At 40.9% G+C, this 21,456-nt stretch overlaps 1 protein-coding gene across 3 annotated transcripts in view; it reads left to right on the plus strand.

Moving 5' to 3' along the window:
- The window catches only part of PRMT5 (protein arginine methyltransferase 5), a 38,775-nt gene extending 19,008 nt beyond the window's left edge, over positions 1 to 19,767 (plus strand). Inside the window, exons 11-17 of one of the 3 annotated variants that reach the window (XM_085565512.1) lie at positions 1,368 to 1,490; positions 5,762 to 5,937; positions 10,495 to 10,604; positions 12,755 to 12,848; positions 15,134 to 15,250; positions 17,334 to 17,398; positions 19,499 to 19,767. In XM_085565512.1, coding sequence (XP_085421638.1) covers positions 1,368 to 1,490; positions 5,762 to 5,937; positions 10,495 to 10,604; positions 12,755 to 12,848; positions 15,134 to 15,250; positions 17,334 to 17,398; positions 19,499 to 19,651 — 838 coding nt within the window. In that variant the 3' untranslated portion in view covers positions 19,652 to 19,767. Of the gene's footprint in view, positions 1 to 1,367; positions 1,491 to 5,761; positions 5,938 to 10,494; positions 10,605 to 12,754; positions 12,849 to 15,133; positions 15,385 to 15,865; positions 16,927 to 17,333; positions 17,399 to 19,498 lie in introns of those variants that run through there. The other 2 variants (XM_085565513.1, XM_085565511.1) reach the window with 2 other exon arrangements.
- The last annotated feature ends 1,689 nt before the right edge of the window (positions 19,768 to 21,456 follow it).

Here is a 21,456-nt window from a genome sequence, read left to right on the forward strand (position 1 = left end):
CCCGAAATTCAGCCCAAAATCCTCGGATTTCACCCCAAAATTCACCCAAAATTTACCCAAATTTATCCAAATTTATCCCAAAATTTACCCAAAATTCATCCCAAAATTCATCCCAAAATTCATCCCAAAATTCACCCCAAAATCCTCGGATTTCACCCCAAAATTCACCCCAAAATCCTCGGATTTCACCCCAAAATTCACCCCGAAATTTACCCAAATTTATCCAAATTCACCCCAAAATTTACCCAAAATCCATGGATTTCACCCAAAATTCACCCCAAAATTATCCAAATTTATCCTAAATTTACCATAAAACTCACCCCAAAATTCACCCCAAAATTTACCCAAAATTTACCCAAATTAACCCCAAAATTCACCCCAAAATCCACGGATTTCACCCCAAAATTCATCCCAAAATTCACCCCAAAAATCCCCAAAAATCACCCAAAAAAACCCCAAAAATCTCCCAAAAAAAACCCAAAAATCACCCAAAAAAACCCCAAAAATCACCCAAAAAAACCCCAAAAATCACCCCAAAAAACCCAAATTTACCCCAAAATTCACCCAAATTCACCCCAAAATTCACCCAAATTCACCCCAAAATTTATCCCAAAATTCACCCAAATTCACCCCAAAATTTATCCCAAAATTCACCCAAATTCACCCCAAAATTCACCCCAAAAAATCCAAATTCACCCCAAAATTTACTAAAATTTATCCCCAAATTCATCCCAAAATTCACCCCAAATTAATCCAAAATTTTGGGGTTTCCTGACCCATTTTTGGGGTAATTTTGGGTTTTTTTTTTTTTTATTTTGGGATGAATTTTGGGGTGAATTTTGGGGTGAATTTCCCCGATTTTGGGGTTGAATTTTGGGATTTTTTTGGGGTTAATTTGGGGGTGAATTTGGGGGATTTTGGGGTTAATTTGGGGGTGAATTTTGGGGATTTTGGGGTTGAATTTTGGGGATTTTGGGGTTGAATTTTGGGGTGAATTTCCCCGATTTTGGGGTTAATTTTGGGATTTTTTGGGGTATATTTTGGGGATTTTGGGGGGGATTTTTTGGGGATTTGGGGTGAATTTTGGGGTAAATCTTGGGATAAATTTTGGGTTTTTGGGGCCAATTTTGGGGTAAATTTAGGGGATTTTGGGGCGCTGAAGCCGATTTTGGGGTGAATTTTCCCAATTTTGGGGTTTTTTAACCCAATTCAGGGTGGTGAGGTGGGGGCCGCTGGTGTCGGCCGCGCTCGGGGGGATTTTGGGGCGAATTTTGGGGGATTTTTGGGTTTTTTTTGGTTGAATTTTGTGGATTTTGGGTTTGTCGGGGTGAATTTTCCCAATTTTGGGGTTTTTGAACCCAATTCAGGGTGGTGATGGTGCTGGGGGCCGGGCGGGGGCCGCTGGTGTCGGCCGCGCTCCGCGCCGCTCGCCAGGCCGGGACCCGCGTGCGCCTCTACGCCGTGGAGAAGAACCCCAACGCCGTGGTCACGTGAGTGCGATCAATAACCAATAACCGATCAATAACCGATAACCGATCAATAACCGATAACTGATCGGTACTGATCGACAACCGATCGATATCCCATCAAAACCCCAACGCCGTGGTCACGTGAGTGCGATCAATAACCGATAACTGATCAATAACCGATAACTGATCAATAACCGATAACTGATCAATAACCGATAACTGATCTATAGCTGATCGGTACTGATCGACAACCGATCGATATCCCATCAAAACCCCAACGCCGTGGTCACGTGAGTGCGATCAATAACCGATAACTGATCAATAACCGATAACCGATCAATAACCGATAACTGATCGGTACTGATCGGTAATGATTGATAACCGATCGACATCCCATCAAAACCCCAACGCCGTGGTCACGTGAGTGCGATCAATAACCGATAGATAACTGATCAATAACCGATAACCGATCAATAACCGATAACTGATCGGTACTGATCGACAACCGATCGATATCCCATCAAAACCCCAACGCCGTGGTCACGTGAGTGCGATCAATAACCGATCGATAACTGATCAATAACCGATAACTGATCAATAACCGATAACTGATCGGTACTGATCGATAACCGATCAATATCCCATCAAAACCCCAACGCCGTGGTCACGTGAGTGCGATCAATAACCGATCGATAACCGATCAATAACCGATAACCGATCAATAACCGATAACTGATCGGTACTGATCAACAACCGATCGATATCCCATCAAAACCCTAACGCCGTGGTCACGTGAGTGCGATCAATAACCGATAACTGATCAATAACCGATACCCGATCAATAACCGATAACTGATCAATAACCAATAACCGATCAATAACCGATAACTGATTGATAGCTGATCAATAACCCATCAATACCGACCGATACCGATCGATATCCCATCAAAACCCCAACGCCGTGGTCACGTGAGTGTGATCAATAACCGATCGATAACTGATCAATAACCGATAACCGATCAATAACCGATAACTGATCGGTACTGATCGGTAATGATTGATAACCGATCGATATCCCATCAAAACCCCAACGCCGTGGTAACGTGAGTGCAATAAATAATCGATCGATAACTGATCAATAACCGATAACCGATCAATAACCGATAACTGATCAGTACTGATCGACAACCGATCGATATCCCATCAAAACCCTAACGCCGTGGTCACGTGAGTGCGATCAATAACCGATAACTGATCAATAACCAATAACCGATAACTGATCGATAACTGATTGGTACTGATCGATAACCGATCGTTATCCCATCAAAACCCCAACGCCGTGGTCACGTGAGTGAGATCAATAACCGATAACTGATCAATAACCGATAACCGATCAATAACCGATAACTGATCGGTACTGATCGATAACCGATCAATATCCCATCAAAACCCCAACGCCGTGGTCACGTGAGTGCGATCAATAACCGATCGATAACTGATCAATAACCGATAACCGATCAATAACCGATAACTGATTGATAGCTGATCAATAACCCATCAATACCGACCGATACTGATCGATAGCCCATCAAAACCCCAACACCGTGGTCACGTGAGTGCGATCAATAACCGATCGATAACTGATCAATAACCGATAACTGATCAATAACCGATAACCGATCAATAACCGATAACTGATCGGTACTGATCGATAACCGATCGATATCCCATCAAAACCCCAACGCCGTGGTCACGTGAGTGCGATCAATAACCGATAACCGATCAATAACCGATAACCGATCAATAACCGATAACTGATCGATAACTGATCGGTACTGATCGATAACCGATGGATATCCCATCAAAACCCCAACGCTGTGGTCACGTGAGTGCGATCAATAACCGATAACTGATCAATAACCGATAACTGATCAATAACCGATAACCGATCAATAACCGATAACTGATCGGTACTGATCGATAACCAATCAATATCCCATCAAAACCCCAACGCCGTGGTCACGTGAGTGCGATCAATAACCGATCGATAACCGATCAATAACCAATAACTGATCAATAACCGATAACTGATCAATAACCAATAACCGATCAATAACCGATAACTGATTGATAGCTGATCAATAACCCATCAATACCGACCAATACCGATCGATATCCCATCAAAACCCCAACGCCGTGGTCACGTGAGTGTGATCAATAACCGATCGATAACTGATCAATAACCGATAACCGATCAATAACCGATAACTGATCGGTACTGATCGACAACCGATCGATATCCCATCAAAACCCCAACGCCGTGGTCACGTGAGTGCGATCAATAACCGATAACTGATCAATAACCGATACCCGATCAATAACCGATAACTGATCAATAACCAATAACCGATCAATAACCGATAACTGATTGATAGCTGATCAATAACCCATCAATACCGACCGATACCGATCGATATCCCATCAAAACCCCAACGCCGTGGTCATGTGAGTGCAATAAATAACCGATCGATAACCGATCAATAACCAATAACCGATAACTGATCGATAACTGATTGGTACTGATCGATAACCGATCGTTATCCCATCAAAACCCCAACGACGTGGTCACGTGAGTGCGATCAATAACCGATAACTGATCAATAACCAATAACCGATCAATAACCGATAACTGATCGGTACTGATCGATAACCGATCAATATCCCATCAAAACCCCAACGCCGTGGTCACATGAGTGAGAACCGATCAATAGCTGATCAATAATCGATCAATAACTGATAAACGACCAATAACCTATTGATAACTGATAACTTATCAGTAACCAATCAATAACCAATCAATAACCAATAACTGATCGATAAATGATCAATAACCCATAAAAACCCCAATGCCGTGGTCACGTGAGTGATAACCAATCAATAACTGATCGATAACCGATAACCAATCAATAACTGATCAATAACTGATAACTGATCAATATCCCATCGAAACCCCAACGCCGTGGTCACGTGACTGATAACCGATCAATAACCGATCAATAACCAAAGTAGCAGAGGGGGATTGGAGGGGCTTATTGATCACCGATACTTTATTGATCTCCTATCGGCTTGAATTCCGGATTGATCAGGGGATTATTAAAGGCTATTAATGAGCTAATTAAGGCTAATTAGGGCTTTTAATAAACTAATTGTAGCTAATTGGGGCTGTTAATGAGCTAATTAGAGGCTAATTAATGGTAATTAAGAGTGGAAATGCGGCATAGGGGGAGGGGAGGGGGTTATTGATCACCAATACTTCATTGCTCATTAACAAAACCCCATCAACCGGGGGGGGGGTTTATTAAGGCTAATTACGGCTCTAATTAGCGCTAATTGCGCTAATTGCGCTAATTATGCTGGAGAACTGCCAGTGGGAGGAGTGGGGGGGGTTATTGATCACCAATAAATTATTGATCTTTTACTGAAATTAATTCCTGATTGATCAGGGAGTTATTAACGGCTAAAATCCAATTAATTAACACTAATTGGGGCTTTTAATGAACTAATCAAGGCTAATTGGGTCTGTTAATTAACTCATTAAGGCTAATTAGTGGTAATTCATGGTACTTAAGAGTGGGAAAAGTGGGGAGGGGAGACTGGGGGTGGTTATTGATCACTTATCGGAATTCATTCCTGATTGATCAGGGGGGTAATAATGGCTATTAATGAGCTAATTAGGGCTTCTCATGAACTAATTCAAGCTAATTAGGGCTTCTAATGAACTAATTAATGGTAATTAAGAGTAGAAAAGTGGCAGAGGGGGACGGGAGGGGGTTATTGATCATCGATACGTTATTGATCTTCTATTAGCATTAATTCCTGATGGATCAAAGCTGCTGTTAAAGGCTATTAATGAACCAATTAACGATAATTAAGTCTTTTAATGAACTAATTAACGCTAATTAAAGGTAAATAAAAGTAAGAAAAGCGGCATAAGGGGAGGAGAGGGGATTATTGATCACCGATACTTTATTGATGTCCTATTCGCATGAATCCCTGATTGATCAGGGGATTATTAATAACTGTTAACGAACTAATTAATGGCAATTAAGGCTTCTAATGAACCAATTAAGTCTAATTAATGTTAATTCAGACTAACTAAGAACGAGCAAAGTGCCAGGGAGGGACTGGAGGGGATTATTGATCACCAACGCTTATTGATCGCTAACATTGAGCGGGGGGTGGGTTATGAATGCTAATTAACGCTAACGAGGGTCGTAATTGCGGCTAATTAGGCTGGAGAACTGCCAGTGGGAGGAGTGGGGCTCGCAGGTGTCGGTGGTGTCGCGGGACATGCGGGGCTGGGCCGCGCCCGAGCTCGCCGACCTGGTGGTGTCAGAGCTGCTGGGCTCCTTCGGCGACAACGAGCTGAGCCCCGAGTGCCTGGACGGGGCCCGGGGCTGCCTCAAAGGTGGGCAAAACGGGGCGAAAAACGGCGGAAACGGGCAAAAAAAAAATGGGGAAAAACGGGGGAAAAACGGGGGAAAAACGGGGAAAAATGGGGGAAAAACGGCACAAAAGTGGGGGGGAAATGGGGGGAATTTGGGGAAAATTAGGGAAAGGGTGGGGGAAGGGGAAAGGGAAAGTTTGGGGATGGAAAAAAAAAAGGGAAGAAATTTTGGGGGGAATTTGGGGGAAAAAATGGGAAAAATGGGAAAAATGGGGGAAAATGGGAAAAATGGGGGAAAAAGTGGGGGGAAAATGGGGGAAATTTGGGGAAAATTGGGGGAAAGGGTGGGGGAAGGGGAAAGGAAAGATTTGGGGATGGAAAAAAAAAAGGGAAGAAATTTTGGGGGGAATTTGGGGGAAAAAATGGGAAAAATGGGAAAAATGGGGGAAAATGGGAAAAATGGGGGAAAAAGTGGGGGGGAAATTTGGGGAAAATTGGGGGAAAGGGTGGGGGAAGGGGAAAGGGAAAGTTTGGGGATGGAAAAAAAATGGGGGAAAAAATGGGAAGAAATTTTGGGGGAAAATGGGGAAAAAATGTGAGAAAAGGTGAAAAATGGGGGAAAAATGGGAATAATGGGGGAAAAAGTGGGGGGAAAATGGGGGAAACTTGGGGAAAATTGGGGAAAGGGTGGGGGAAGGGGAAAGGAAAAGTTTGGGGATGGAAAAAAAAATGGGAAGAAGTTTTGAGGGATAATGAGGGAAAAAATGGGAAAAATGGGAGAAAAGGTGGAAAAATGGGGGAAAATGGGAAAAATGGGGGGAAAAGTGGGGGGAAAATGGGGGGAATTTGGGGAAAATTGGGGAAAAGGTGGGGGAAGGGGAAAGGGAAAGTTTGGGGATGGAAAAAAAATGGGGGAAAAAATGGGAAGAAATTTTGAGGGAAAATGGGGAAAAAAAGGTGAAAAATGGGGAAAAAAGGAAAAATGAACAGGAAAAAATGGGAAAAGTGGGGGGAAAATGGGGGAAATTTGGGGAAAATTGGGGAAAGGGTGGGGGAAGGGGAAAGGGAAAATTTGGGGATGGAAAAAAAATGGGGGAAAAAATGGGAAGAAATTTTGAGGGAAAATGGGGAAAAAATGGGAAAAATGGGAGAAAAGGCAAAGAAATGGGGAAAAATGGGCAGAAAGTGGGGGAAAAATGGGGGAAATTTGGGGAAAATTGGGGGAAAGGGTGGGGGGAGGGGATAGGAAAAGTTTGGGGATGGAAAAAAAATGGGGGAAAAAATGGGAAAAAATTTTGAGGGAAAATGGGGAAAAAATGGGAGAAAAGGTGAAAAATTCGGTGGAAAATGGGAAAAATGGGGGAAAAAGTGGGGGGAAAATGGGGGAAATTTGGGGAAAATCAGGGAAAGGGTGGGGGAAGGGGAAAGGAAAGATTTGGGGATGGAAAAAAAAAAAGGGAAGAAATTTTGGGGGGAATTTGGGGGAAAAAATGGGAAAAATGGGAGAAAAGGTGAAAAATGGGGGAAAATGGGAAAAATGGGGGGAAAAGTGGGGGGAAAATGGGGGAAATTTGGGGAAAATCAGGGAAAGGGTGGGGGAAGGGGAAAGGAAAAATTTGGGGATGGAAAAAAAATGGGGGAAAAAATGGGAAGAAATTTTGGGGGAAAATGGGGAAAAAATGGGAGAAAAGGTGAAAAATGGGAAAAAAACCACAAAAACGGGGGAAAAGTGGTGGAAAAATGGGGGAAATTTTGGGAAAATGGGGGAAAGGGTGGGGGAAGGGGAAAGGAAAAGTTTGGGGATGGAAAAAAAATGGGGGAAAAAATGGGAAGAAATTTTGAGGGAAAATGGGGAAAAAATGGGAAAAATGGGAGAAAAGGCAAAGAAATGGGGAAAAATGGGAAAAATGGGGGAAAAAGTGGGGGGAAAATGGGGGAAATTTGGGGAAAATTGGGGGAAAGGGTGGGGGAAGGGGAAAGGGAAAATTTGGGGATGGAAAAAAAATGGGGGAAAAAATGGGAAGAAATTTTGGGGGAAAATGGGGAAAAAATGGGAGAAAAGGTGAAAAATGGGGGAAAAATGGGAAAAATGGGGAAAAAAGTGGGGGGAAAATGGGGGAAATTTTGGGAAAATGGGGGGAAAGGGTGGGGGAAGGGGAAAGGGAAAGTTTGGGGATGGAAAAAAAATGGGGGAAAAAATGGGAAAAAATTTTGAGGGAAAATGGGGAAAAAATGGGGGAAAAGGTGAAAAATGGGGGAAAATGGGAAAAATGGGGGAAAAGGCGAAAAATGGGGAAAAAAGTGGGGGGAAAATGGGGGAAATTTGGGGAAAATTGGGGGAAAAGGTGGGGGAAGGGGAAAGGGAAAATTTGGGGATGGAAAAAAAATGGGGAAAAAATGGGAAGAAATTTTGGGAGGAAAATGGGGAAAAAAAGGTGAAAAATGGGGAAAAAAGGAAAAATAAATAGGAAAAAAAGGGAAAAATGGGAAAAAAGTGGGGGAAAAATGGGGGAAATTTGGGGAAAATTGGGAAAAGGGTGGGGGAAGGGGAAAGGGAAAATTTGGGAATGGGAAAAAAAAATGGGAAGAAATTTTGGGGGAAAATGGGGAAGAAATGGTAAAAAAGGTGGAAAATGGGTGAAAGAAATGGGAAAAAAAAAGGGAATTAAAAAAGGAAAAAAGGCACAAAAGTGGGAAAAAATTGGGTGGAAATTGGGGAAAAAACGGGAAAAAATGGGGGAAGGGAAAAGGAAAAATTTGGGAATGGGGAAAAAAGGGAAAATGGGGAGAAATTGGGAAATAGGAAAAAAAAGGGGAAAAAACGGTCGGGAAATGGAGGAGAAATGAGGGGAAATGGGATTTTTGGGGTGAAAAATGGGATTTTTTTTGGATGGAAAATGGGATTTTTGGGGTGAAAAATGGGATTTTTTGGGGTGAAAAATGGGATTTTTTGGGTATAAACCTGTGATCTTTTGGGGTGAAAAATAGGATTATTTTGGGGATAAAAATGGGATTTTTTGGGGTGAAAAATGGGACTTTTAGGGGATAAAAATTGGATTTATTGGGGGATAAAAATGGGATTTTTTGGGGGTGAAAAATGGGATTTTTTTTGGGGTGAAAAATGGGATTTTTGGGTATAAAACTGTAATCTTTTGGGGTGAAAAATAGGATTATTTTGGGGATAAAAATGGGATTTTTTGGGGTGAAAAATGGGACTTTTAGGGGATAAAGATTGGATTTATTGGGGGATAAAAATGGGATTTTTTGGGGTGAAAAATGGGATTTTTTTTGGGGTGGAAAATGGGATTTTTTGGGGTGAAAAATGGGATTTTTTGGGTATAAAACTGATCTTTTGGGGTGAAAAATGGGATTTTTTTTTGGGATAAAAATGGGATTTTTTGGGGTGAAAAATGGGACTTTTAGGGGATAAAAATGGGATTTTTTTGAGGCTGAAAAATGGGATTTTTTTGGGGTGAAAAATGGGATTTTTTGGGTATAAAACTGTAATCTTTTGGGGTGAAAAATAGGATTTTTTTGGGGATAAAAATGGGATTTTTTGGGGTGAAAAATGGGACTTTTAGGGGATAAAGATTGGATTTATTGGGGGATAAAAATGGGATTTTTTGGGGTGAAAAATGGGATTTTTTTTGGGGTGAAAAATGGGATTTTTTGGGTATCAAACTGTGATCTTTTGGGGTGAAAAATGGGATTTTTTGGGGGTGAAAAATGGGATTTTTTGGGGTGAAAAATGGGACTTTTAGGGGATAAAAATTGGATTTATTGGGGGATAAAAATGGTATTTTTTGGGGGTGAAAAATGGGATTTTTTTGGGGATAAAAATGGGATTTTTTGGGGTGAAAAATGGGACTTTTAGGGGATAAAAATTGGATTTATTGGGGGATAAAAATGGGATTTTTTGGGGTGAAAAATGGGATTTTTTTGGGGGTGAAAAATGGGATTTTTTGGGTATAAAACTGATCTTTTGGGGTGAAAAATGGGATTTTTTTGGGGATAAAAATGGGATTTTTTGGGGTGAAAAATGGGACTTTTAGGGGATAAAAATTGGATTTATTGGGGGATAAAAATGGGATTTTTGGGGGATAAAAATGGGATTTTTTGGGGGTGAAAAATGGGATTTTTGGAGGATAAAAATGGGATTTTTTGGGGTGAAAAATGGGATTTTTTTGGGGTGAAAAATGGGACTTTTAGGGGATAAAGATTGGATTTATTGGGGGATAAAAATGGGATTTATTGGGGGATAAAAATGGGATTTTTGGAGGATAAAAATGGTATTTTTTGGGGTGAAAAATGGGATTTTTTTTGGGTTGAAAAATGGGATTTTTGGGGTGAAAAATGGAATTTTTTTGGGGTGAAAAATTGGATTTTGGAGGATAAAAATGCGATTTTTTTTGGAGTGAAAATTTTGATTTTTGGTGGATAAAAATGGGATTTTTTTGGGGATAAAAATGGGAATTTTGGTGTGAAATTTGGGAGTTGGGTGTGGGGAGTTTTGGGACATCCGGAGTTGCCAAAATTTGGATTTTTGGGGTTTTTTTGGGGTTTTTTTTGGGTTTTCAGAGGACGGAGTTTCCATCCCCCAATCCTACACCTCCTTCCTGGCCCCCGTCTCCTCCTCCAAGCTCTACAACGAGGTCCGGGGGTGCCGCGAGCACGACCGGCACCCCGAGGTGAGAATTGGGGCGAAAAACGGCGATTTTGGGAAAAAAATGTCAAAAAATGTGAAAAAACGGGGAAAAAATGGGAAAAAATGGGGAAAAAATGTAAAAAAATTAGGAAAAAATTGGGGGAAAATGGGGGAAAATGGGGAAAAGAGATCAGGGGGTGCCGCGAGCACGACCGGCACCCCGAGGTGAGAATTGGGGCGAAAAACGGCGATTTTGGGAAAAAAATGTCAAAAAATGTGAAAAAATGGGAAAAATGGGGAAAAATGGGGAAAAAATTGGGGGAAAAATGGGGGAAAATGGGGAAAAGAGATGAGGGGTGCCGCGAGCACGACCGGCACCCTGAGGTGAGAATTGGGGCGAAAAACGGCAATTTTGGGAAAAAAATGTCAAAAAATGTGAAAAAACGGGGAAAAATGGGGAAAAAATGTAAAAAAATGGGGAAAAAATTGGGGGGAAAATGGGGAAAGGAGATGAGGGGGTGGCACGAGCACGACCGGCACCCCGAGGTGAGAATTGGGGTGAAAAACGGCGATTTTGGGAAAAAATGTCAAAAAATGTGAAAAAACGGGGGAAAAACGGGGAAAAAATGTAAAAAAATGGGGGGAAAATGGGGAAAAGAGATGAGAGGGTGCCGTGAGCACGACCGGCACCCCGAGGTGAGAATTGGGGCGAAAAACGGCGATTTTGGGAAAAAAATGTCAAAAAATGTCAAAAAACGGGGAAAAAATGGGAAAAAATGGGGAAAAAATGGGAAAAAATGGGGAAAAAATTGGGGGAAAAATGGGGAAAGGAGATCAGGGGGTGCCATGAGCATGACCGGCACCCCGAGGTGAGAATTGGGGCAAAAAACGGCGATTTTGGGAAAAAAAGTCAAAAAATGGGAAAAAACGGGGAAAAAATGGGAAAAAATAGGGTAAAAATGCGGGAAAAAATGGAGAATTTTTTGGGTATTTTTGTGAATATTTTTGGGGGGGATTTTTGGGTATTTTTTGGAATTTTTGGGGGAATTTTTTGGGGGGATTTTTGGAGATTTTTGGTGGGATTTTTTGTGGATTTTTGGGAATCTTTGGGGATTTTTTTTTAATTTCTGGAGAAATTTTTGGGGGGATTTTTTGGGGATTTTAGGATTTTTCAGGGGGTTTTGGGGGATTTTTTGGATGATTTTTGGGAATTTACTGGAATTTTTCGGGGGACTTTTTGCGGATTTTTGGGAATTTTTGGGGGATTTTTTGGTCATTTTTGGGAATTTTTTGGGAATTTTTGGGGGGATTTTGGGGGGGAATTTGGGGAATTTTTAGGTGGGATTTCTTGGGGGATTTTCGGTGGATATTTTTGTGGGGGCTTTTGGGAATTTTTGGGGGGATTTTTTAGTGATTTTTTTTTTTTTAATTTTGGGGGATTTTTTGGGGATTTTTTGTAATTTTGGGAGGATTTTTTGGGGGGATTTTTTGGGGATTTTTGGGAATTTTTGGGGGGATTTTTTAGTGTTTTTTTTTAATTTTGGGGGATTTTTTTGGGGATTTTTTGTAATTTTGGGAGGATTTTTTGGGGGGATTTTTTGGGGATTTTTGGGAATTTTTGGGGGGATTTTTTAGTGATTTTTTTTTTTTTAAATTTTGGGGGATTTTTTGGGGATTTTTTGTAATTTTGGGAGGATTTTTTGGGGGGATTTTTTTGGGATTTTTGGGAATTTTTTGGGGGATTTTTTAGTGTTTTTTTTTAATTTTGGGGGATTTTTTTGGGGATTTTTTGTAATTTTGGGAGGATTTTTTGGGGGGATTTTTTGGGGATTCTTGGGAATTTTTTGGGGATTTTTGGGGGGATTTTTTGGGAACTTTTGGAGGGTTGTTATGGAATTTTTGGGGGGATTTTTGTTTTTTTTTTTTTAATTCTGGGGGATTTGGGGAGGATTTTTTTGGGGAGTTTTTTGGTCATTTTTGGGAATTTTTTGGGGGGGATTTTTTTGGGGATTCTTGGGAGTTTTTGGGGGATTTTTGGTGGGATTTTTGGGGGATTTTTTGGGGATTCTTGGGAATTTTTGGGGAATTTTTGGGGGATTTTTGGTGGGATTTTTGGGGGATTTTTGGGACTATTTTGGGGGTATTTTGGGAATATTTTTTGGGGAATTTTCAGGAATTTTTGGGACTTTTCAGGCGCAGTTTGAGACCCCGTACGTGGTGAGGCTGCACAACTTCCACCAGGTGGCGCCACCCCTGCCGTGCTTCAGCTTCCAGCACCCAAACCCCGGTGAGAACCTTCCAGAAAAACCCCAAAATCCCGGGAAAACTCCCCAAAATTCCCCCAAAATATCAGCGAATGTCCCGGGAAAATATCCCGAAAATTTCAGGAAAAACGCCCAAAAAATTCCCTGGAAAATCAGCCAGAAATGCAGGAAAAAATGAAAAAAAATCAGGATATTTTTTTAAATTTAAGGGGGAAATGAAGAAAAAATTTCGGGGAAAAAACACCAAAATTGAATTTAAAAAACTCCAAATTTTGGGAAAAAAAATCGGGACAAATCAAGGAAAAAAATCCCAAAATATCCGGAAAAAATCAAGAAAAAAACCCCAAAAAATCAGGAAAAAATCCCCAAAAATTTAGAAAAAATAGGAAAAAAATCCCCAAAAATTCAGAAAAAATAATGGAAAAATCCCCAAAGATTCAGAAAAAATTAGGGAAAAAACCCCCCAAAAAATTGAGGGAAAAATCCCCAAAATTTCAGAAAAAAATTAGGGAAAAATAAAAAAAAAAATTCAGGGAAAAATCCCCAAAATTTCAGAAAAAAATTAGGGAAAAATCCCCCAAAATCATGAAAAAAATCAGGAAAAATTCAGAAAAAAATTTGGAATAAAATCCCCCAAAAATCAGGAAAAACTTCCAAAAAAAATCAGAAAAAATTAGAGAAAAAAATCCCCCTAAAAATCAGAAAAAATTAGGAAAAAATCCCCCAAAAAATCAGAAATAATTAGGAAAAAATCCGAAAAAAATGAGGAAAAAATCCCCAAAATTTCAGAAAAACTTAAGGAAAAATCCCCAAAAAATCAGGGAAAAAAAATCCTCAAAAAATACAGAAAATTCCCAAAAGATCAGGAAAAAATGCTCAAAAATAAGAAAAAATTTGGGAAAAATGTTCAAAAAGTTAGAAAAAAAAATCAGAAAATATCTAGAGAAACTACCAAAAAAATTAGGGGAAAATCCCCAAAAAATCAGGAAAAAACCTCAAAATAATCAGGAAAAAAACTTTCAAAGAAATCGGGAAAAAATCAGAAAAACCAGGGGGAAAATGCTCAAAAAATCAGGAAATAATCCTGAAAAAATCAGGAAAAATCCACCAAAAATCAGGAAAAATCCTCAAAATAATGAGGAAAAAAGTTTCAAGATAATCAGGAAAAAAATCAAAAAAACAAACAAGCAAAAAAATCCGCAAAAAAACAGGAAAAAAAATCTGGGAAAATTTAAAATAAAATCCCAAACGATCTTGAAAAAATTCAGGAAAAATTCTTTTAAAAAATCAGGGAAAAATGCATCGAAAATCAGGAAAAAATGTTGAAAAAATCAGAAAGAAATCAGAAAATAATCTCCAAAAATATAAAAAAAAACTAGAAAAAAAAATGGGGAAAAAATCTCCAAAAAATTAGAAAAAAAAATGGGGAAAAATCTCAAAAAAATTAGAAAAAAAAATGGGGAAAAATCTAAAAAAAATTAGAAAAAAAAATGGGGAAAAATCTCAAAAAAAATAGAAAAAAAATGGGGAAAAATCTAAAAAAAATTGGAAAACAGAATGGGGAAAAATCTAAAAAAAATTAGAAAAAAAAATGGGGAAAAAAATTGGAAAAACACATCAGGAAAAATCTCAAAAAAATTAGAAAACAAAATGGGGAAAAATCTCAAAAAAATTAGAAAAAAAACATAGGGAAAAATCTCAAAAAAAATAGGAAGAAAAATGGGGAAAAATCTCAAAAAAATTAGAAAAAAAAATGGGGAAAAATCTCAAAAAAATTAGAAAAAAAAATGGGGAAAAATCTAAAAAAAATTGGAAAACAAAATGGGGAAAAATCTCAAAAAAATTAGAAAAAAAAATGGGGAAAAATCTAAAAAAAATTGGAAAACAAAATGGGGAAAAATCTAAAAAAAATTGGAAAAAAAAATGGGGAAAAATCTAAAAAAAATTGGAAAACAAAATGGGGAAAAATCTCAAAAAAATTGGAAAAACACATCGGGAAAAATCTCAAAAAAATTAGAAAACAAAATGGGGAAAAATCTCAAAAAATTTAGAAAAACACATCGGGAAAAATCTCAAAAAAATTAGAAAAAAAAATGGGGAAAAATCTCAAAAAAAATAGAAAAAAATGCTGAAAAAAAATCCCCAAAAAACCAGGAAAAAATACGGAAAAAATCATTAAAAAATAGTAAAAAAATCAGAAAAAAACCCGAAAAAAATCCGAAAAAATTCCAAAAAACCCCAAAACGGAGGGTGAATTTTTGGGATTTTTTTTTCCTGGGATAATTTTGGGAATTTTGGGATTTTCCAGAGCCGTGCCCCGACAACAGCCGCTACACGGAGCTCTCGTGGCGGGTGCAGGTGGGCACCGTCCTGCACGGCTTCGCCGGCTACTTCGAGACGCGGCTCTACGGCGACGTCACCCTCAGTGAGGGCCGGAATTTGGGGCGAAAACCGAAAAGTTTGGGAAAAAAACAAAAAAAAATGGGGGAAAAACGAAAAAAATTGGGGAAAAAACGAAAAAAAAAAGGGGAAAATGGCAAAAATGGAGGAGAAAGGGGCGTGGCTTGAGTGGGTGTGGCCTTGGGGGCGTGGCCGGGTGGGGAGTGGGGAAATTTGGGGGGGAAATGGAAAAAATTGGGAAAAAAATGACAAAAAAATGGGGAAAAATAAAAAAAATTGGGGAGAAATGGTAAAAATGGAGGAGAAAGGGGCGTGGCTTAAGTGGGCGTGGCTTGGGGCGTGGCCAGGTGGGAAGTGGGAGAAATTTGGGGGAAAACCAAAAAAAATTGGTGAAATAATCCAAAAATTTGGGTAAAAATGACGAAAATTTGGGTAAAAATGGCAAAAATTTGGGTAAAAAAGGTAAATAAAGAAGATAAAGGGGCGTGGCTTGTGGATTGGGGGCGTGGCTTAAGTGGGGCGTGGCCGGGTGTAAAATGGGGAAATTTGGGGGGGAAATGGAAAAAATTGGGAAAAAAATGAAAAAAAATGGGGAAAAATAAAAAAAAATTGGGGAAAATGGTAAAAATGGAGGAGAAAGGGGCGTGGCTTAAGTGGGTGTGGCCTTGGGGGCGTGGCCGGGTGGGGAGTGGGGAAATTTGGGGGGGAAATGGAAAAAATTGGGAAAAAAATTATGGAATTTGGGTTAAAATAAGAAAAAATTGGGTAAAAATGAACAAAATTAGGGTAAAAAAATTTATGGAGGATAAAGGGGCGTGGCTTGTGACTTGGGGGCGTGGCTTAAGTGGGCGTGGCTTGAGGCATGGCCAGGTGGGAAATGGGAGAAATTTTGGGGTAAAAGTGGAAAAAATTGGGAAAAAAATGAAAAAAGGGGGAAAAAAAAAAAAAAATGGGGGGAAATTGTAAAAATGGAGGAGAAAGGGGCGTGGCTTGTGGATTGGGGGCGTGTCTTAAGTGGGCGTGGCCGGGTGGGAAATGGGAGAAATTTGGGGGGGAAATGGAAAAAAATGGGAAAAAAATGACAAAAAAAATGGATTAAAAAAAAAAAATGAAGAAAAATGGTAAAAATGGAGGAGAAAGGGGCGTGGCTTAATTGGGTGTGGCTTGGGGCGTGGCCGGGTGGGGAGTGGGAGAAATTTGGGGGAAAACCAAAAAAAATTGGTGAAATAATCCAAAAATTTGGGTAAAAATGACGAAAATTTGGGTAAAAATGGCAAAAATTTGGGTAAAAAAAGGAAAATATGGAGGAGAAAGGGGCGTGGCTTGTGGATTGGGGGCGTGGCTTAAGTGGGGCGTGGCCGGGTGTAAAATGGGGAAATTTGGGGGGAAAATGGAAAAAATTGGGAAAAAAATGACAAAAAAAATGGGGGAAAATAAGAAAAATTGGGGAAAATGGTAAAAATGGAGGAAAAATGGGCGTGGCTTGTGGATTGGGGGCGTGGCTTAAGTGGGTGTGGCCGGGTGGGAAATGGGAGAAATTTGGGGGGAAAATGGAAAAAATTGGGAAAAAAATGAAAAAAAAATGGATAAAAACAAAAAAAATTGGGGAAAAATGGTAAAAATTGAGAAGAAAGGGGCGTGGCTTGTGGTTTGAGGGCGTGGCTTAACTGGGTGTGGTTTGGGGCGTGGCCGGGTGGGAAATGGGAGAAATTTGGGGAAAACCAAAAAAAATTGGTGAAATAATCAAAAAATTTGGGTAAAAATGACGAAAATTTGGGTAAAAATGGCGAAAATTTGGGTAAAAATGGTAAATAGAGAAGAGAAAGGGGCGTGGCTTGTGGATTGGGGGCGTGGCTTAAGTGGGTGTGGCCGGGTGGGGAATGGGGAAATTTGGGGGAAAAACAAGAAAATTTGGGGAAAAATGATGGAATTTGGGTTAAAATAAGAAAAATTTGGGTAAAAATGACCAAAATTTGGGTAAAAAAAGGAAAATATGGAGGAGAAAGGGGCGTGGCTTAAGTGGGTGTGGCCGTGGGGGCGTGGCCAGGCGGGAAATGGGAGAAATTTGGGGGAAAAAGCAGAAAATTTGGGAATTTTGGGAATTTCAGGCATCCGGCCCGAGACGCACTCGCCGGGGCTCTTCTCGTGGTTCCCGATCTTCTTCCCCATCAAGGTGAGGCCAAAACGGGGCAAAAAAACCCAAATTTGGGAAAATTCTGGGAAAATTTGGGAATTTTGGGAAAAAATTGGGAATTTCTGGGAAAATTCCAGGAAAAAACATCAAAATTTTGGGCGAAATTCCAACAGAAAGCGGGAATTTTGGGGGAAGTTGTAATGAAAAAATTTAAATTTTGGGCAAAATTCCAACCAAAAAAAACGGGAATTTTGGGGTAAAAAATGGGGGATTTGGAGGAAAATGCGAAGGCAAAAATTTTGGGTAAAAAATTGGGAATTTTTTTGGAAAATGGAACAGGATTTGAAGGAAAATTCCAGCAGGAATTGGGAATTTGGGGTGAAGAGTTTAAAATTTGGGATTTTGGGGAAAATTGCGACCAAAAATTGGGAATTTTGGGGGAAAGGCAGAATAAAAATTGGGAGTTTTGGGTGAAAATTGGGGAATTTGGAGAAAAATTAGGAATTTTGGGAAAAAAGCGGACAATAATGGGGAATTTTTAAAATTGGAAATTTTGGGGAAAAATGTTTTAAAAATGAAAATTTCGGGTAAAATTTAAAAATAATTTGGTGGAAATTGATAAAAATTTGGAAGATTGGGGGAAATTTTAATGAAATTTGGGAATTTTTGGCAAAATTTTGACAAAATTTTGGAATTTCACGGAAAATTAAAAAAATTTTGGAGTAAAATCCTAAAAAGTTTGGGGAATTTTGGGCAAAATTTGGGAATTTTGGGGGAAAGGTGAAAAATCCTGAAGATTTCACGGTGGCCATTTTGGGAAATGGCGGCCATTTTGTGGGCGTGGCCAACAGTAGGGAGCGGCCATCTTGGATTTGGGCAGCCATCTTGGTGGGTGTGACCCAAAAGCAAGGAGTGGCCATCTTGGATTTAGGCGGCCATATTTGATTTGGGCGGCCATCTTGATGGGTGTGGCCAACAGTAGGAAGTGGCCATCTTGGATTTGGGCAGCCATCTTGGTGGGCGTGTCCACTTGAAATTACTGCAGCGGCCATCTTGGATTTGGGCGGCCACCTTGGTGGGCGTGGCCACTCCAAATCCAACAGGCGGCCATCTTGGTGGGCGTGGCCACTGTAAATTACCCCGGCGGCCATCTTGGATTTGTGCGGCCATATTGGTGAGCGTGTTCACTGTAAATGACCCCGGCGGCCATCTTGGATTTGGGCGGCCATCTTGCTGGGCGTGTTCACTGTAAATGACCCCGGCGGCCATCTTGGTGGGCATGTCCACTCCAAATTACCCCGGCGGCCATCTTGGATTTGTGCGGCCATCTTGGTGGGCGTGTCCACTCCTAATGATCCCAGCGGTCATCTTGGTGGGCGTGTCCACTCCAAATGTACCCGGCGGCCATCTTGGATTTGGGCGGCCATCTTGCTGGGCGTGTTCACTGTAAATGACCCCGGCGGCCATCTTGGTGGGCGTGTCCACTTCTAATGTACCTGGTGGCCATCTTGGATTTGGGCGGCCATCTTGGTGGTCATGTCGACTCCTAATGTACCTGGTGGCCATCTTGGATTTGGGCGGCCATCTTGGTGGGCATGTCCACTCCTAATGATCCCAGCGGCCATCTTGGTGGGCGTGTCCACTCCAAATTACCCCGGCGGCCATCTTGGATTTGGGCGGCCATCTTGGTGGTCGTGGCCACTGTAAATGGCCCCGGCGGCCATCTTGGATTTGGGCGGCCATCTTGGTGGGCGTGTCCACTCCTAATGTACCTGGTGGCCATCTTGGATTTGTGTGGCCATCTTGGTGGGCGTGGCCACTGTAAATGACCCCGGCGGCCATATTGGTGGGCATGTCCACTCCTAATGTACCTGGTGGCCATCTTGGATTTGGGCGGCCATCTTGGTGGGCATGTCCACTCCTAATGTACCTGGTGGCCATCTTGGATTTGTGCGGCCATCTTGGTGGGCATGTCCACTCCTAATGTACCTGGTGGCCATCTTGGATTTGGGCGGCCATCTTGGTGGGCATGTCCACTCCAAATTACCCCGGCGGCCATCTTGGTGGGCGTGTCCACTCCAAATGACCCCGGCGGCCATTTTGGAGCACTGACCCCGCCCGTTTTCTTGCCCCCCGCAGCAGCCGGTGCCGGTGCGGGCGGGGCAGGAGGTGTCGGCGGCGTTCTGGCGCGTGGCCACGCCCAGCAAGGTCTGGTACGAGTGGGCGGTGACGGCGCCGGCCTGCTCGGCCCTGCACAACCCCACGGGCCGCTCCTACACCATCGGCCTCTGACGGACGGACGGACGGACGGACGGACGGGAAAGAAACGCCGCAGACGCCGAGCGGCTCCTTCCTCTGGGGGGGAAATAAAAAAATTTGGGGGAAAAATAAAAATTTTGATCGAAAAATGGGGGAAAAAATGGGGTTTTTTGGGGGGAAATGGGATATTGGGGGGGAAAAATGGGGATTTTGGGGATATACTGGAATTGTAGGGGTTTTGGAGGGAAAAAATAGGAATTTTGTGGTGAAAATAAGGGTTTGGGTGGGAAAAATAAAAATTTTGGCAGGAAAAATAGGGATTTTGCGGAGAAAATGGGGGTTTTGATGGGGAAATGGGGATTTTGGGGGAAAAAGTAAGGAATTTTGGGGAAAATGGGGATTTTGGAAGAAGAATCAGAGTTTTGGGAGTGAAAATCAGAATTTTGGGGGGGACAATGGGCATTTTGGAGGGGGAAAATGAGGATTTGGGGGAAAAATCCAAAAGTTTTTGGGGTTTTGGAGGGAAAAATGAGGATATTGGAAAGAAAAATGGGAATTTTAGGGATGAAATCCTGGAATTTTAGGGGTTTTGGAGGGAGAAAATTGAAATTGTGTGGAGAAAATGGGGAATTTGGGGGGAAAATGGAGATTTTGGAGGAAAAAATCTGAAAGTTTTAAGGGTTTTATAGGGAAAAATGAGATTTTTGGGGAAAAAATGGGGATTTGCAGGGAAGAATGGGGATTTTGGGGGAAAAAATGGGGATTTTGAGGGGGGAAATGGGGATTTTTAAGAAAAAATTGGGATATTCAGAAAAAAATAAAACTTTTGGTTGGAAATGGGGATTTTTAGGGATTTAAGAAGGAAAAATGTGAATTATTGGGGGGAAATGGGGATTTGAGGGAAAAATGGGTATTTTGTGGAAAAATTGAGATTTTTAGGGGTTTTAGAGGGAAAAAATGTGAATTTTTGGAGGGGGAAAATGGGGGTTTTGGGGGAAAAATGGGGGGTTTTGGAAAAAAAATGGAAATTTTGGGAATAAAAACGGAGAAAAATGGGGATTTTGGGGGAGGAAAAATGAGATTTTTTTTTTGGAGGAAAATGGGGAATTTTTTGTAGGAAAATTTGGGATTTCCGTGGTTTTGGAGGGAAAATTTGGGAATTTTGGGGGCGAAAATAAATTTTGGGGAGGAAAATGGGGATTTTGGGGGAAAATGGGAAATTTGGGAGGAAAATGGGGATTTTGGGGAGGAAAAGGGGGAATTTTGGTAGGAAGAATGGGGATTTTGGGGAGGAAAAGGGGGAATTTTGAGGAAATATCCAGGAATTTTTCGGAGAAAATGAGAATTATGGGGGAAAATCAGGAAAATTGAGTGAAAAATAAGAATTTTTTTTGGGAATTTGGGAATTTCGGGGGATTTTTGCAGAATATTTGAAGAGAAAGCTGGGAATTTGGGGTTTTGGGAAGAAAAAAAATTGGAATTTTTGGGGGAAATTTCAAGGAGAAATACGGAAATTTGGGATTTTGGGGGGAGAAATGGAAATTTGGGGAGGAATGGGAAAATTTTTGGTGAAAAAATGAGGAATTAAAGGGAAAGGGAGAATTTTGGGGAATTTATGGGGGGAAAAGTGGAATTTTGGGATGAAAACGTGGAATTTTGGGGAGAAAAACATGAAATTTTGGGGGGAATAATTGGAGTTTTGGGTAAAAAATATAAATTTTTTGGGGGAAAAGTGGAATTGTGAAGGGAAAAGGGAATTTTGGGGAAAAATAAAAGTTTTGGGGTGAAAAGTGGGGCTTGGGTGTAAAAAAGTGGAATTTTGGGGGAATTTTTGGGCA

Source organism: Lonchura striata, chromosome 36, assembly GCF_050655825.1.
Source record: "Lonchura striata isolate lonStrDom1 chromosome 36, ASM5065582v1, whole genome shotgun sequence".
Lineage (NCBI taxonomy): Eukaryota > Metazoa > Chordata > Aves > Passeriformes > Estrildidae > Lonchura > Lonchura striata.